An 18302-nucleotide genomic window follows, 5' to 3' on the forward strand; every position below is an offset into this window, starting at 1 on the left:
ACCTAGCCTGAGAACCTCCATATGCCGTGAGTGTGGCCCTAAAAAAGCAAAAATAAATAAATAAATAAAGCACTCATTCTTAGGGCTTCAATGTATGAGTTTTGGGGAGAAACAATTCAGCCCATAACAGAAAGACTTCTTGTAAATTCTTACTTAATCTGTATAAGTGGAAGAGTTCTAGGTCAAGTGAGCAGAAGTCTAAATTGAAACACCAAAAAACACAGGTACAACCTCTTAACCAATTCCTAGACTTGAGCCAGTTTATAGAATCAGAATTTCTTGAATGAGGGTAGGCTGTGTCCCTTTGAGAAAGTATCACACTAAATTGTTAAGAATGTATACCGTTAATATTTATCCCAGCTTCCCCCATAGGGACCTATAGCCTTTTACCAGGATGACTATGCATTGTGTGAGAAGAAATAATCAGAAATTTCAGGGATTACTAAATAATGGCTCTGCGTTCTGGAAACCCAAAACATCATTGGGGTCCTTTAGTCAGAGTAAGACTTATAAAAGCCAGGTGCTCAATGGAATTTTAGCTCAGGCCTGTCTCACATTGGGTCCACTGAATCATCCTATGGTTATTTCTTCTGTTCCAGAATGTGTACTTGAAATAGAAATATTCAGGAACTGGCAGAATCCTCACATTCGATCCTTGACCGGTGGAATGAGGGTTAATATGGTAGGAAATGTCTAAGTGGAAGCCACTAGAGCCACCTCTACCATAGCAATACCACATTTCTGGAGGGATTTCAGAGATGAGTGCTACCATCAAGGTCTTGAAATATGAAAGAATGTCAAATCCCACTATTCAATTCATCTATTTGGCTTGCATAGAACACACAAGGATCTTGAGAATAATGGTGGATTATTGTAAACTTAAACAAGTGGAGACTCCAGTTGCAGCTTTTGTTTCAGATGGAGTTTCATTGCCTGAGAAAATTAACACATCTCATGATAACTGGTGTGTAGCTATTGATACGATGAATGCTTTTTTTCCCCCTCAGCACCTGTTGGTAAAACCAGCAGAAGCCATTTGCTTTCCACTGGCCAGGTCTTATGGATCTTCACTGTTCTACTCTGGGATATATCCAGTCCTAAGATTTATGCCATAATTTAGTCTGTGGGAGATTTACCTTCAGCAAGACATCTCTCTGGTCTGTTACATTGATGGTATTATGCCTAGTGAACAAGAAGTAGACTTGCTGGTAAGACATTTGCGTGTCAAAAGATGAGAGAAAAGTCTGACAAAATTTTGGGGGTCTTCCACCTCACTGAAATTTCCAAGGGTCCAGTGGCCTGGAATAGATCAAGATATTCCTTCTAAGTTGAAGATAAGTTACTGCAGCCAGTTCCTCTTCAAACAACAACAAAAAAAAGACACAATGCCTTGTGGACCTCTTTGCCTTTTAGACTCAGCATATTCTTCATTTGGATGTGCTACCCCTGTCCATTTACTGAGCGGCCTGAAATGCTGCTATCTTCATGTGGAGCCTAGAACAACAGAATATTCTGCAACAGGGTCAGGCAGCTATTCCCTGTCACTTGGGCCATGATGAGTAGTAGCAGTGCCTGAGGGGTCAGTGATAGAGATGCTTTTTGGAGACCTTGGCAGATTCCTGTAGGTATAGAGCACACGATCTTCTTTTTATTTGATTTAATTTCAGAACCGGAACCTGAAGACCCTGAAGACTTTTTAGAAGGTGAAAAACTTGAAGAGGTAGAAGAAGAGGCTAAGAAAGAAGAGGAAGAAGAAATAGAAATAGGTTCAGAACAATCAACAATACCAGCCAATTTGGAACGCCTTTGGTCGTTTTCTTGTGACTTAACCAAAGGACTTAATGTGAGCAGCCTTACCTGGAATAAAACAAATCCAGTAAGTTATCAAACATTTTAACAATTCTATCTCTAGCATTTAACAGCACTTGTCCGGTACTAAAGAATAATTTTTTCCCACAGATATTAGCCAAGAGATTTACGTTGACATAACCTGTAGTTTTAAAATGCTTCTGAAAACAAGTTCATGTTTTAAAAAGGGGAAAATGCTGGAGTTCTCGTCCTGGCACAGTGGTTAACAAATCCGACTAGGAACCATGAGGTTGTGGGTTCGATCCCTGGCCTTGCTCAGTGGGTTAAGGATCCAGTGTTGCTGTGAGCTGTAGTGTAGGTCGAGGACGCGGCTCGGATCCTGTGTTCCTGTGGCTCTGGCGCAGGCTGGTGGCTACAGCTCCAATTCGACCCCTAGCCTGGAAACCTCCATATGCTGTGGGAGCGGCCCTAAAAAAGGCAAAAAGACAAAATAATAATAATAATAATAATAAATAAATAAAAAGGGAAAAATGCCAACAGTTACAAAATAATATTTTTCTCCCTTAATATTAAAAGGTCACCATTTTTATTTTAGGAGATGTGCTTGGGATGTGGCATTCTCTGAATCTATATCAGATATTCGGAAGTAAACTAGAAGATAATGTATATTGATTTACTTTAACATGTACCAAACTCACGTACCCAAATTTCTATTCTCCTTAATGTAATCATATTTGTAAGTATATACTTAATGCAATGATCCTGAAAGTGTGAAAAATAATTTTGAGATTCCTGAAAATACTGTTGCTGCTAATAGCAGCAATTACTTAAATAGCACTTACTATGTAGCAGGCGCTATTGTAAATGTTATGTTTGTATTAACACAACTCTTGAGTTAGGCACTATTTTCCTCATTATGTTGATGAAAAAACTGAAGCACATAAAGGATAAATAATTTGCCCAATGTTACACAACCCATTAGTGAAACAGATATCTAGCTCTGGAGTTCTTATTCTTAATTCCTGCACTGTCAAAAATCATCTCGAGGCAAATCAGATGAATCATCAGGCTGGGGAACGATATGTTTGCTTGTTAAAAAGAGGTGATCACAGAGTAATGAGACATTTTTTCTTAGGGTTTATAAACTGGTTCTGAAAACATGATTCTTAATTAGTGATTTTGAAAAGGTTTTGTGTCATGGCAGTATCTTTGGAATAAATAGGGGTATTTGTAAAGTAGTCAATACTAATTTGTTTGCTTAAACTGCCTTATATTATACATGTTTAAGACTTAGCCTTACTGGAGTTTAATGCTGGTGCTGTGGTTTATCTGGCGTTGTCACCACTGTGGCTCGGGTCGCTGCTGTGGCACCATCCAATCCTTAGCCTGCGTACTCCAAGATGCCAAAAAGAAAAAAAAGAATTAGCCTTATTATTTTATGGCTATACTTTATAAGGTGCTCTGTGCAAACATGATAGTTGTTATGGCTATTAAAAACCTATTATCATTTTTGTTGAAAGCTACGTAACACATGACTTAAATTATTTTTGAATAAAATAAAACACTTTTAGTGCAGATTTGCCTTTATAAAGCTAAATTTGGGAACATCGTATAGATAAGTGAAATTTAAATCAATAATAACCATACAATAAAGGCAAATGAGTCAGAAACTGAATATACTAGTATTTGAAAAATGAATATATTGCTATTGAGAATAAATTAATTTTGGATGAAGCTAAAAACGACATGACAGATGGCATCTATCATGTTTATTAGTTCATTCTACAAATATTTATTGAATAGTCACTCTGTGCCAGGAACTCTGTTAAAGCATAGAGGTACAATAGTAATTTACTCACACATAGGCCTGACCATATAATAATTTCCTATGTGCTTTAATAAAGAAAATAGATAATGCTATAAGAACACGTAAGAGAGGCTTGTGAACGCTTCTTAAAGTGACACCTGTGTTGAGCCTAGAAGAAACGAATGAAAGTTTGTCGCTGTCAAGGGAAAAAGGGTAGTGGGTGAAGAGTATTTTAAGGCAGAGGGAACTGCGGAGAAATGGTGTTGGCTTAAAGATAGGGTGGTGGCAGGACTGTATTTGTAATCTTCGTAATTACAAAGGGGAGGCTGTGTTCGGTTGATCGTTAAACTTTTGTCCATATGTACTTAGGAGGTTGACCTGGGACAAGATAGGAGTTACGGGTGCCAACCCTCTACGCAGTTCAAAATACAAGCATAATTTTTGATACCCCCCAAACTTAACTATTAATAGCCTACTGTTCACCAGAAGCCTTACCAATAACAAGTGGTCAATTAACACATATTTTGTGTGTTATATGTCTTATATGCTATTCTTGAAGTAAGCTAGAGAAGCGAACATGTTATTAAGAAGATCATAAGGAAGAGAAAATACATTTATAGTACTGTACTGTATTTATCAATAGTATTTAGTGTCATCTGCTTAACAGATGAATTGTCAGTTCCTTCACTGATATTGTCTTACGTGATACAAAACACTGAGGATGTTACAAGTATTATTACCATGAGACATCAAAAATGAAAGGATAGTGTGAAAAATAAATTCATATTTATTTACAGGTGTAATCATTTATGTTTTGATAATGAAGCAGCAGCAGTATGATTGCTTTATGGTAGCCTAGTGAAATTAATATGATTGCTTCAGGATAGCCTAGACTATACACTAATCCATGAATCATTACAAAATTTTTATGACATATAGTATTACAGTCATATTCATAATATAGTATTGGAAACATTGTTACTTAAAAAAGCTACTTACCTGTGATAACAGGCTGATGTACAGTTTCTCTAATTATGAGGGAGAGGCACACTGTACAGCAATACAGTTCTTTGAAAGCAAAGTTATAAAACAATGAGAGAAAAACAAGATGCAGAATGTTGCCTTCAGGATGGATTAGCAATGGGATCTTGCTGTGTAGCACTGGGAACTCTGTCTAGTCAATTACGATGAAACATGTAATGTGAGAAAAAAGAATGTATACATGTATGTATACCTGGGTCACCATGCTGTGCAGTAGAAAAAAAATATATATATATAAAGAAATAAAAAAAAGAAAAACAAACATCAAATTTTAGTAATGAAAAATAAATAAATAAATAAATAAAAGTAAAAAAATAAATCAGTTTCAATTTCAAAAAAGAAAAACTAACACATTATTAATTTCATATTAAATATCACTTATCTTATGCCTATGTAAGGATAAACTGCTACCTACATACATTTTATGCTTTCATGACAAATCTTTTTCTTAATTTTTTAGATATTTTCAGGTTATGCAGTTTGTGAATTTTTCCAGCAGTTTCAAATCTCTAAAAAAATTAATGTATTTATTGAAAAAAATCTGCATATAAGCGGACCTGCAGATTCAAATCCATGTTGTTCACACGTCAACTTTATAAGCGTTTCTGGAAATCAATGGCTTAAATAATAGAAATTTATTTCTTACCGTTCTGGAGCCTGGAAGGTCCAGGATAAAGGTTCCAGCTGACTTGGTTCCTGGGTTTGGTTCCAGGCTCTCTTGCTGACTTGCTGTTTCTTTGAATGGGGGAGAGAAAGAGCTCTTGTGTCTTTTCCCCTTTTTGTAAGGAACTAAATTTCATCAGGTTAGGACCCACCCTTCATGACCTCATTTAACCTTTATTGCCTCCTATGCCTATTTTCAAATATATTCACATGTTATTAGGGGTTAGGACTTCGGCATATGACTCTTTGGGAAGGAGACACAACTCAGTCCTTGGGACCCACCTCTAAATTTAAATGTCTTTTATTTTATATTTGAAATGATTAAGTCACTATTAAAATCCTGTAAGAGGAGTTCCCGTCGTGGCGCAGTGGTTAACGAATCCGACTAAGAACCATGAGCTTGCGGGTTCAATCCCTGCCCTTGCTCAGTGGGTTAAGGATCCAGCGTTGCCATGAGCTGTGGTGTAGGTTGCAGATGCGGCTTGGATAACACGTTGCTGTGGCTCTGGTGTAGGCTGGTGGCTACAGCTCCGATTTGACCCCTAGCCTGGGAACGTCCATATGCCATGGGAGCGGCCCAAGAAATGGCAAAAAAGACAAAAAAAAAAAAAAAAAAACCCTGTAAGACATCATAATGTAATAATAATTTTTGAAGATTATCTCACTATGTAAAAGAGTTTGTGAACAATTGGGGTTTTTTGAGTACTTATTTTTCAGTCTGAAAATGCAATTATTATTACGATTTTTCATAGGAAGATGGAAATATAGAGTAAAAATAGATGGTATACTGGTATTTTTTGACCTCAATTGGAATGTCATCACTGTTTTTAACATAGTTCACTAATATGCATCTTTATATATTTGCTGATATTTTTACGTTGTCCTCTCTTATTTTGAATTTTTCTGGTTTTCAGGATCTTTTGGCTGTTGGCTATGGTAACTTTGGATTTAAGGAGCAAAAAAGAGGATTGGCTTGCTGCTGGTCAATAAAGAATCCCATGGTAACTCAAACAGGATTAAGACCTGCTTTTATCTCATTAAATGCTGTCATAATTCTTGTGAAGTAGATAGTCATATCTGATAATTAAAGTCAAGAAAATTTGATCAAGCAAGACTTTATTTTCTTCGGTTTAAATCTGTAACAATTAAACAATTAAAATTTGTTGTTATACTTTATAGGATAAATCCATTTAATAACTATTTATTGAACATTTACTATGTTCTTTTATGGAGTTCCCATTGTGGCGCAGTGGAAAGAAATCCGACTAGTATCCATGAGGATATGGGTTCGATCCCTGGCCTTGCTCAGCAGGTCAGGGATCCAGCGTTGTGTGAGCTGTGGCATAGGTCGCAGACATGGCTCTGATCCCAAGTTGCCATGGCTGTGGTGTAGGCTGGCAGCTGCAGCTCCGATTAGACCTGCAGCCTGGGAACTTCCATAAGCTGCAGGCGCGGCCCTAAAACACAAAAACAACAAAACAAAACAAACAAACAAAAATTTACTATGTTCTGCTAGATCTGATGATGCAGGACTAAACCATAATTGTTTATTCCTACCTGTTATGAAGAAGAATATATTTGTAAATTCTTTATAAATATATAAGCGTAAATTCTTTTTTTTTTTTTTTTTTTTTTGTCTTTTCAAGGGCTGTACCTGTAGCATATGGAGGTTCCCAGGCTAGGGAACTGAAATGTAAAGTGGAAAACTTAGAACAAAATTGGAGCTGTAGACGCTGGCCTACGCCAAAGCCACAGCAACGCCAGATCCGAGCCGCGTCTGCAACCTACACCACAGCTCATGGCAATGCCGGATCCTTAACCCACTGAGCAAGGCCAGGGATGGAACCCACAACATCATGGTTCCTAGTCGGATTTGTTAACCACTGCACCACGACAGGAACTCCTAAGTGCAAATTCTTTAAAAATTATTTCATTTAATCCTGGGTTGCTTCTGGGTATCTGAATAGCTTCTTATCATTTATAATATAGATTGTTGCCATCCTCCATCCTTAGTCAATCTGTTACTTTAAAGTTTTACCTTTGGTTTTATTTCGCAACTGAAATGTAAAGTGGAAAACTTAGAACAAAATCGGAAAAGCATACAAGAATGATTACAATTTTTATAAATAACCCCAAGTCTGTTAGGAAGCTGGGTTTATGTAGCCTAAAAGAAAGAAAGAAGCAATTTTAGACATGTGGAAGGATGGACATAGGAGCTCTCATCATCAGATTATCTTCTTCTACATGTGGGTTGTTAGAAACAAGAACGGATTTAGACTAGATAGTAAAACAAAACAGTAAAACTCTCTACAGAAAAGACTAACTTCAGGAGTTTTAAAGCATCTTCTATCCTTGTTTAGAAATGATTAGATAATACAGGCATCTGAAACAGACACTAGAAAATGGGAATTATGTGGGATAATTTATTTGGTGTCCATTATTTATATCTTTAAGAAGGGAGACCTGTGATAATCATACAAATCTTGTTGAAATGGTAGTTACTGTAGAAACCTATGTTGTATTTCTCGAAGTTATTGAGCTCTGAGGATTTACCAAATAAAAGAAATAGCCAGTTGAAGCTTTATTCTCATCTACACTGGAATTTAGGAAAAGAGAAGTAACTCAATGTAGATTCTCTTCTCACATCCCACTGCCACTAGCCGAGTCTTCAGCCACCATTTTACCCTACCTACCTGTGGTCTATAAAACCAAGTTTAAAATGTAGTAAGTTTTTTTTTTTTTTTTTAATTTAGTGGCCGGAACGTACTTATCAGAGTCCATGTGGAGTTACTTCTGTGGATTTTTCAATTGGATCACCTAACCTTTTAGCAGTTGGCTATCACAATGGCACTATTGCAATTTATAATGTACAGAGCAACAGTGATGTTCCAGTTCTGGATAGTAGGTGAGAATCCAAGAATTAGATAAACATTTAATATGTGCTTTTTTAGGGTGAAAAAAAATTAATGTTATTTGAGTGAATGTTTATATTGTTATTGAGAGTGATACCATTATTTTTCAAACAATAATTCCTCATATTGTCTCTCCATCTGGAATGCTTTGCCCTGATATTTCCTTATCATCTTCTCTACCCAGCCACCAACAAAATTCCTTTGGCTTGACAGTTTATACTCATTCTTTAAATTTTTTAAAGAAGTTTTTCCAGCTTTATTGCTGTATAATTAACAAATCAGTATGTCACATAATGTCACACATATTACAGGTTTATAGTAAGTGTTTAATTAAGAATGAATGAATGAGTCATATTGAGAAAATTAAAAAGTTAAAGGTGAAAGATATTGAAGATATCTTAGGTTTTTATGATAAACCGGATACCAATGGAGCAAAAATGAGGTGGTATATTTACATTAGTGTTTGAATAAACTTAACATGAACTGGAAATAAAGCAGGTGTTCCTTCACTTAGTTTTTAAATTATCTGCACAGATTTGAAAGCAGGAGCCTTGGCGCTTGTTTCCTGGAAGAGGGTCCATAACTTTTACTGAATAATCAAAGATATTTAGATTCAAAAAATTCAGAGCTTTGGAAGGTTTGCATAAAAAAATCAAGGGAGTCAGTAATAGGAGCAAAGCAGCCCACTAATGTGATAGAAAAATAGTAGTCTGAGAATTGATTTTCATTCTTCAGAAAAATTTTAAATCTCAGCCTTAGAGGGAATCAAGCCAGTGGGCAGTGCTGAAATATAGGAAGAAGGGTGAGATAACTATTTACTTAAATGAGACAAACTTCATCACTGAAGCCATGAAATGTATCCTTATAAAGATAGAGATACTTCTATTCAATGTGTCTAAAATAAACCAAATTTACACACAACTAGGAAAAAATTAATCAATAGAGTAACAGAAGTAAATTCTGAAAAGAAATATTTGCTTTTGTATTTCTGTAATGATAGCTAATATAACTAAAGGCAGTAAAATTTTCCTTTTGTAAGAAATGAGAAAAATGTCAGTGAATATTAGCAAAGTGATTTTTTTCCTGTTTTTCAAAATATTTGAAATAAAAGTCCAGTTTTGAACAATAAAAGCATCATTCTATAAGTAGGCCATGATACTCTAGGGAACTGTCCTTATACTCTAAGTCTTTAAAAAAATTATTGTAATAATTTTATACTTAGTGTTTTTCCCTGTTTTAGTGAGTCACCTCAAAAACATTTGGGGCCTGTATGGCAACTACAGTGGATAGAACAAGATCGAGGGACCACAGGTGATGACAAAAGAGAAATACTAGTTTCTATATCAGCAGATGGAAGAATCTCCAAATGGATTATAAGGAAAGGACTGGACTGTCATGGTAAAATAAATCCCCCCACCTCACACACACACACACACACCCCCCCCACACACACACCCACACACACATCCAATTATCTTTCTCTTGTTCTGTGCTGAATTAAAAATTCCTAGTGAACCACATGTAAGAGGTGCCAAACTAAGGTTTGGCTAAATAAGAAAAAAACTAAGCTTGATCACTGTTTTTCTGAACATCTGGCTCTAGTATGTGCTAATTTTAACCTAATGACCTGCAGAAGGTAGCAGAAATCATATTATTTGTAGAAGGGACATATTACATCTACAATACTTTTTCATGTGGTAAATAAGTTATGTATTTTTTCTTTAAATACAGATTTGATGCGTTTGAGGCGAACTACTGCTGGAAGCAGCAAAAAGGGAGGGGAAAAGGAAAAGAAAGGGGAAGCTTTGATATCTCGACAGGCTCCTGGAATGTGTTTTGCTTTTCACCCCAAGGTAAATTATTTCAATCCATTATTTACTATTGCATATATAAACTTCTGATAATTGAGGTGCATTAAGATATAAAGCAAGACCAAAGGTCAACATGTTAATAAATATTGTCTCTTGTAAGTAAAAATAATAATAATAATAATAATAAACATAGGTATCAAATTAAGGAAGAATGGCACATTCCAGTTGGCTGCCATTTATCTGCTTTCTAAAGGCAAGGTTGATATTTCTGAGCAACTGTGTTAGGATCATCTTTACAACTGCACATTTAACTTGAATGTGCCTCCTTGTCCTTTTTGGTTACTCTGCGGCTCTATCATGCTGTTAGAAACCAAGTCTACAATATCAATATAGACCTCCATATCGCAATGCGAGTGGTAAGTCATGATTTTGGGGATCAGTAAAACTACTTAAGATCACTCTCATCAAGACCAAAACCAAAGCAGGACACTGCTAGTAAAGTTCTACTTTTCCAGTTCTTTTTATTTGGAAGTTCTTTGGAATCAGAAAATTCAGCCACTATGACAGACTTCCATTTTCTATTATATGTAATGCGATCATTTCTTTAGTGATACCGTCATCCACCTACTTATACAAACTGCAACTTGAGCTCTTACTCTATTCTGCCCTATCACTAAAATGATATTTAAGTTTTACTGTCCTACTCCTTGTAGTCCAAGCCTACTACTGTTCAAGGTCGTTCAGGCCTTTGTGATGTTTCACTTCTACCACTGTAGTCATATTCTAACCACCTTCGTTTTCAAATTCCTGAAATCTGCTTTTCTTTTGTCTTTTTTGTCTTTGTTGTTGTTGTTGTTGTTGCTCTTTCTTGGGCCGCTCCCGCGGCATATGGAGGTTCCCAGGCTAGGGGTCGAATCGGAGCTGTAGCCACCGGCCTACGCCAGAGCCACAGCAACGCGGGATCCGAGCTGCGTCTGCAACCTACACCACAGCTCACGGCAACGCCGGATCATTAACCCACTGAGCAAGGGCAGGGACCGAACCCGCAACCTCATGGTTCCTAGTCGGATTCGTTAACCACTGCGCCACGACGGGAACTCCTGAAATCTGCTTTCAACTTGGCTCCAGAACATTGGCTCTCAGTGTGGTCAGGGAGGGGAGTAGTTTCCCATCAGGGCCATTTCACAGTATCTTGAGATATTTTGGCTGTTGCAGCCGTGGAAGGAGGGGAGGAGGGAGGAGTGCTATTGGCATCTGGAGGGCAGAGGTCAGGGAATGCTGCTAAACATCCATTGACAACGTACAAGAAACCAATGCCCTCCCTTCTTCCAAATGAAGAATTAGGTGGCCCAATATATCCATAGAGCTCCTTTGATTTCTTCTTTGATTGAAAGGTTGTTTAAAACGATGTTATTTAGTTTCCAAATGTTTGGGCCTTTCCAAGGATCTTTCTGTTGCTTTCTAATTCAATCCCATCATGATCAGAGGACCACCTTTTTACACATTGAATCCTTTTGAATTTATTGAGATTTGTTTTAAAAGCCCAGAATGTGATCTTTACTTGTAAATATTCCCTGTGCACTTGAGAAAAGTGTATATTCTGCTACTGTTGGGTGGAATGTTCTGTGAATGTCAGCTGGTGGATGGTGTTGGTAGCAAGTTTACTTATCCTTGCTGATTTTCTGCCTGTTTCTTCCATCAGTCATTGAGAGAAAGGTATTTAAGTCTCTGACCATAATCGTTAATTTTTCTTTCCTTCCTTCTAATTCTGTGAGTTTTTGGTTTGCCTTGAAACTTCGAGTACATAAATATTTAGGATTGTCATGTTCTCTTGATTAATCAACTCCCTTATCAATATAAAATGACCTTATTTATAACTGGTAGCATGATTTACTCTGAAATCTACTTAGTCTGATATTAACGTAGCCACTCTAGCTTTCTTTTAACTAGTTTTAGTATGGTTTATCATTTCCGATCTTTTCATATTTAACCTATTTGTGTCTTTATATTTAGTATGTTTCTTATAGGAGGCATATAGCTGTGTGTCAAAGAGAACTTTTATATACTGCTGAAGGTAAACTGATAATACTACTTTACGAAAAAAATTTATACTTTATGATCTAGCAGTTGCATTCTTAAGTACTGGTGTATGCTAGAGCAGTGAGTCTCAAATTTCAGTGTACTTACAAATTACTTGGAAATCTTGTTAAATGCATATTCTGATTCAGTGGGTTTGGGGCAGGGTTTGAGATTCTGTAGCTCTAAAACACTCCTAGGCAATGATGAATTTATATAGCCAGGGCATAGAATATTGACTTTCAGACTTTTTGACGATAATTTCGCTATAGAAAATACATTTCAAATCCTCATTTGATACATACATTTAAAGATGTCCAAGACTCCATCTAGTTCAATTTCTCATTCTTAGCAAGAATCATTTCTTCAGCATTATATCCATAAATAGTTATTTGTTAAGTCATCTGTTTTCTCTTTGATTAATTCTAATGAAAGAATACTTGCCACTTCCCTGGACTGTTAATTCCATTGTCAGGTAACCCTAAATGTTAGAAAGTTTCTTCCTCATTTTAAGCCAGTGTTTGTTCAGGTAATTTCTAGATAGGATGCTAAGTTGTCACTCTAATCTAGCAAAGAAAAAAAATCTGTATTTTCTTTGCACAATTGTCCTTCAGGTAGTTTAATTATTGTAAAATCTTAATAGAATGAAAAGACAACAGCCAGCTGTCTTCAAGACAATATTTCTAGTTTTGGTCCTTGAATTGATTTTAAGAGATCTTGAATCATCTAATCTTCTTTTTAGCATATTACTAATATATCACAAGTTAATGCATTTTGATTTTTTGTGTTTCGTAGGACACAAATATCTATTTGGCTGGCACCGAAGAAGGTCATATTCACAAATGTTCTTGTTCATATAATGAGCAGTATCTAGATACTTACAGAGGACATAAGGTTAGTTTAGTTATAAAAAGTATGGAACATTTTCTCTTGCAATATTTCTGCAAAAAAGTATCATTAGACAGTATTTTTTATGCAATAATTTACAACTTCAGAGTTAAAAAGACAACTTGAATTACATGCTTTCTTATATAAAAAATACCAATAATATGTGGGGCATTTAATGTGGCTTGTAGATACCCTTGATTTCGTCTTGTAAGTTATGGAAGTCACAACTTTTATTATTTCTAAATGACTTTGCTTATGTTAACATGCTGAATCCCAAAGTAAAATTGTCTCTGGCATATACCTATTCTCTCCTTTTAAAATAATTGTTCCAACTATGTTTCCTTTGTTTTCTCCTTTTTTTCTTTTTATTTTTCTTAATACTCCTTATACTTTTTTAAAGTAGTATAATATTTATTAATATTTAGTGAGTATGGTATCAACTACATTTTGTGTTTCTGTATTCATAATTTAGGGAATAAATTCAGTTTATGACCTTAAAATATCACCCACATAATAATGCATGATGTATAAATGTTTTAGAAAACTGAGACTTTCAATTTGTTGGTCAAACAAAGCATAAGATGTTAAATACAACTTACCTATGTATTATAATTTATTTTTCTAATTCCAGGGCCCAGTGTATAAAATAGCATGGAATCCATTTTGTCATGATGTATTCTTAAGCTGTTCTGCAGATTGGGGTGTTATTGTATGGCAACATGAAAATCTCAAACCATTTTTGAGTTTTTATCCAACTACTCATGTTGTTTATGATATTTCCTGGTCTCCGAAATCACCCTATATATTTGCAGCTGCAAATGAGACCAGAGTGGAGATTTGGGACCTTCACATCAGCACGTAAGTGTTACTGTTTTTCTTGGAGATATTTCTAGTAGAAGCAGTTCAGTCTAATGGTACAAGGTAGTTTCAACACTGGTTAGAGAGGACTGTAATTACTTTAAAACAAGTAATAGTTTACACTGTGAGAGTCCTTTATGAATAAAGATATATACCAGGATAATGTATTAATGTTAATAGTCACTTATACCATACATAGTTTTAAAAATATTAAAATGAAAACAGGTTAATTCTTGCATCTCCTCAAACATTTATAAGCTGATAGAGGATATAATAAATATCTTGAGTTCTTTTTCTTTGCCTGGTTTATGCGAGAATGCAAAGAGGCAGCTAATTGTTCTTTTTTTTTTTTTCTTTTTCAAATTATTTTCCTATATAGACCATCACAGTTGGGTAGAATTGGGTGCTATACAGCAGGAACCCGCTGGCCAATCATTCCATCAGCTTATTGTTCTTAACTAAAGACTTTTGATAATAAGATAAAGGGAACAAATTAATATTTTGTTATTAATAATATTCTCATCCTTCATATTAAAGCATATTTGAAGGCGCATGCATTTAATTAAAATTTTTGATTTTAAGTATTACATGAAAGTTATTAGGGTGTCGTCTAGACTATATTTCTTTCTTAATATGAAAGTTTATGCAATACTGGAATAAAGTATTTAATGATTCTACTCCTTTAATATTTCAGCATCTCAATGTTGGAAAATATTGTAGATTTCTAGGCAAGTTCTTAGCAGAAGAAGTTTGGAAATACTTTCTTGTTTAAAATAAATGATGTAGGAATTCCCGTCGTGGCTCAGCAGAAATGAATCTGACTAGTATTCCTGAAGATGCAGGTTCAAGGTTAGGGTTAGAGTTAGGGTTAGGGTAAGGGTTAAGGACCTGGCATTGCTGTGAGCTGTGGTATAGGTCATAAACACGGCTCAAATCCTGCATTGCTGTGGCTGAGGTGTAGGCCAGCAGCTACAGCTCCCATTCAACCTCTAGCCTGGGAACCTCCATAGGCCACGAGTGCAGCCCTAAAAAGATTTAAAAAAAAAAAAAAATGTAAAATTCGGAATTCCCTGGCTCAGTGGTTAATGAACCCGACTAGGAACCATGAGGTTGCGGGTTCGGTCCCTGGCCTTGTTCAGTGGGTTAAGGATCTGGCGTTGCCATGAGCTGTGGTGTAGGTCAAAGACGCAGCTCAGATCTGGTGTTGCTGTGGCTCTGGTGTAGGCCGGTGGCTACAGCTCCGATTAGACCTCTAGCCTGGGACCCTCCATGTACTGCGGTGTGGCCCTAGAAAAGGCAAAAAGACACACACGCACACACACACACACACAAAACCACATAAAAATAAATAAATAAAAGATATAAAATTCAACAGGTTTATTCGTAATGACAAAATTTTTTCCTAGAGGTTAATAATTTAGTAACTTCCAAAATTTTGTCATGGCTTGTTCTATAAAACAGATTGAACCAAAAATCAAGGATTACAACACAAAGCGATTTATTTTTGAGTATGAGATGACTAGTTTGTAAAGTGGCTACCTAAATGATCCCACCTCTGACTTTATTTTTTTTAGTAAAACTGTAGTTCTCAGGGCAACATTTCTTCAGAAGTATGCAAGTGACTGCTTCTTTTGTTTCATAAGGGTGTCAGTGCATTGCTTTAGATGACTAAGAGTAGGAGAGGTTTTTGTTCGGAGGATTCATTTATGTTCCAAGAGTTCATTTGGATTGAAACATCCTTCTGAGGAAGGCATTTATTATTTAAGGGCTTAGGAATCTTCAGAGAAGCAGAAACCAATAAAGAGAGAGATAAAGTGACAGAGAGAAAAGAGGGGGGAGGGTGTATAAAAACATTGGCTCACATGACTGTGGGGCCTGGCAAGTACCATGTCTGCACTTGGGGCTGGCAAGCTAGAATTTCCATCAGAGAAATTCATGTTGCTGTCTTGAGTCCAAAGGCCATCTAGAGGCAGAATTTTATTCTATTTCAGGGACCTCAATCTTTTCTTTTAAGGCATTCAACAAATTGCATGAGGCCAACTCCCTTTATGGAGGGCAATCTGCTTTATTCAAATTGTACTGATTTAAATTAATCATATCTGAAAAAAAAAAAACCTTCTTAGCAATGTGTAGTCTGCTGTTTAGCCAAACCGGGTACCATAGCCTAGCCCAGTTAATGTATAAATTAATCATCACAAGCTGTGTATGAGTTCACAGCTTAATTGTGATTTGCTTTATTTTATCTAGTTGAAATTAGTTTATTGACAAATAATGAGAGTTCTGATTGAATAAAGAGTGAGAAGTAGTTATTTTGCTTTTGGAAACACTTAAAGAAGCTTTTGGTTTTTGTCACATGAAATAAAATATCTCAGGCTTTTCTTAGTCTGTATCAAAAAAGAACATATTAACAACAACTAAAGTTACAAATAAAATACTTCATTACAGTTTGGACCCTCTGATTGTGAATGTTGCTAACCCCGGAATCAAGTTCACAACTGTTCTCTTCGCCAAACAAACAGATTGCCTTCTGGTGGGAGATAGCGATGGACAAGTTGCTGTATATGAGTTAAGAAATATGCCCACTACTTTGGATTCTAACCGGGTGAGACTCCAAAGTCAAAGTTTTATGTCATTTCATGATTTTTATTCCATTGTAATTTTGTGTCATGCAAGAGATTTACATTCTTAAGTACCTTGAGTGTGGTGCAATGGAAAGAATGTAAGTCCTGAGAGTGCTACCTACCAGCCATGGCACCTTCTAGGCGTATTTTCTTTGAGCCTTAACGTTCTTTATCTGCAAAATAAGAACATTGTTTAGTGTTATTGAGCAGAATAATTGTAAACCTTAATATGAAATAACTTCAAAGTATTCCTAGTGTGGCTTGGGACTATTTACTGCCAATATTCAAAGACTTTTACAACAAATAATATTTTAGATATTACCCAATATTCCTGAAATTGGCATTTGTTTCTGAGGGCTTAGTATTATCTTCTATCTTTACTTTTATCTTCAAATACCAAAACTTTGACAAGCAAATAAGTATCACTCTTTGCCCATTATTTTAAAATGTATTTATTTGTTTGTTTTTAAAAAAATTAAAGTATAGTTGATTTACAATGTTATATTAGTTTCATAAGTACGACATAGTGATTCATTATTTTTATAGGTCATATTTAATTTAAAGTTACTATAAAATATCAGGTATATTTCCTGTGCTATACATTATATCCTTATATCATTTATTTTATACCTAGTCATTTATACCTCTTAATCCCCTTCCTTTAACTTGCTTCTCTCCCCTTCCCTCTCCCTACTGTATCTATGAGTCTGTTTCTATTTTGTTACATTCATTCATTTGTTTTTTTATTTTTTAGATTCCACTATATGTAAAAACATATAGTATTTGTCTTTCTCTGACTTCACTAAGCATAATACCCTCCAGGTCCATCCATGTTATTGAAAATGCAAAATTTCATTTTTTATGGCTAAGTAATATTCTTTTGTGTATACACCATATAGATGCCCATTCTTTTCAAGATAGCTTTTAATTTTTTCTGTTTATGTTTAAATTTTTATTTTAGTGAGTAATCTGGTAAATATTACCATGAATATAGTCAAAATGTTAAAAATAAGCATAAATCAAGTAGAAAAGCATTAAGCTTCCAGGAGAAGAATGAGTTATAGTCAGGATCAGTTTAAAATGGCCAGTAAATATATTTTAAAATTCAACCTCACTAGCAAGGAAATAAAAAAATCATTACATTAAATTAAAATGTGATAGCATTTTCATATATCAAATTAACAAAGTTTTTTTTTTAATTGGACTGCTTATTACTGGCAAACATTTGCTAGGATAGGTCCTTTCCTATACTTAGCACTGAAATATAAATTGGCATAACTTCTTTGGAAGCAATTCTGCAATCTGAACCAGGACTATCCACTTTGGGGACTTTATCCTACAGAAATATTCATGAAGGCAGTCAAGAAATTAATTGTAGCATGTTTTGTGATAGGATAAGAAAAAAAAAAAAAAAAAAAAAGAAAAAGCAAAAGCAAAAGGAAACTGTCTAAATATCGAACAAAAAAGAACTATGACCAGGAAAGTCAGATGTGCTTGTTAGATTTGGGTCATATGTAGGAGGTGACGTCCTATATGGACTATAAATGTTAAACAAACAGAAAATACCAATCTACGTTCATATGAGCATGCTTGGGACTTTGTACTTGTCATTCCCTCTGCCTAAAATTGATAGGGTTTGTTCCTCTACCCACTTCAAGCTACTTTCTCAATAAAGTCTTCCTTGGCCACCTTATTTAAAATTGCAACCTCTGCTCTCCCTGCCACTCCCTATCCAGTGCTCTTCCATGACTTATTTTTTCTCAATAACACTTTGTATGTGCCATATTCTTTATTGATTTATTTTGTTAATCATCTG

General features: G+C 35.4%; 1 protein-coding gene across 1 annotated transcript in view; it reads left to right on the forward strand.

Annotated features, from left to right (window-relative positions):
- The window catches only part of WDR78 (WD repeat domain 78), a 74675-nt gene that overhangs the window by 48789 nt on the left and 7584 nt on the right, over positions 1–18302 (forward strand). The window contains 8 exon segments of the mRNA XM_021096495.1: positions 1668–1876; positions 6235–6321; positions 8074–8225; positions 9473–9630; positions 9964–10085; positions 12915–13013; positions 13639–13865; positions 16311–16467. Coding sequence (XP_020952154.1) covers positions 1668–1876; positions 6235–6321; positions 8074–8225; positions 9473–9630; positions 9964–10085; positions 12915–13013; positions 13639–13865; positions 16311–16467 — 1211 coding nt within the window.

Source organism: Sus scrofa, chromosome 6, assembly GCF_000003025.6.
Source record: "Sus scrofa isolate TJ Tabasco breed Duroc chromosome 6, Sscrofa11.1, whole genome shotgun sequence".
Lineage (NCBI taxonomy): Eukaryota > Metazoa > Chordata > Mammalia > Artiodactyla > Suidae > Sus > Sus scrofa.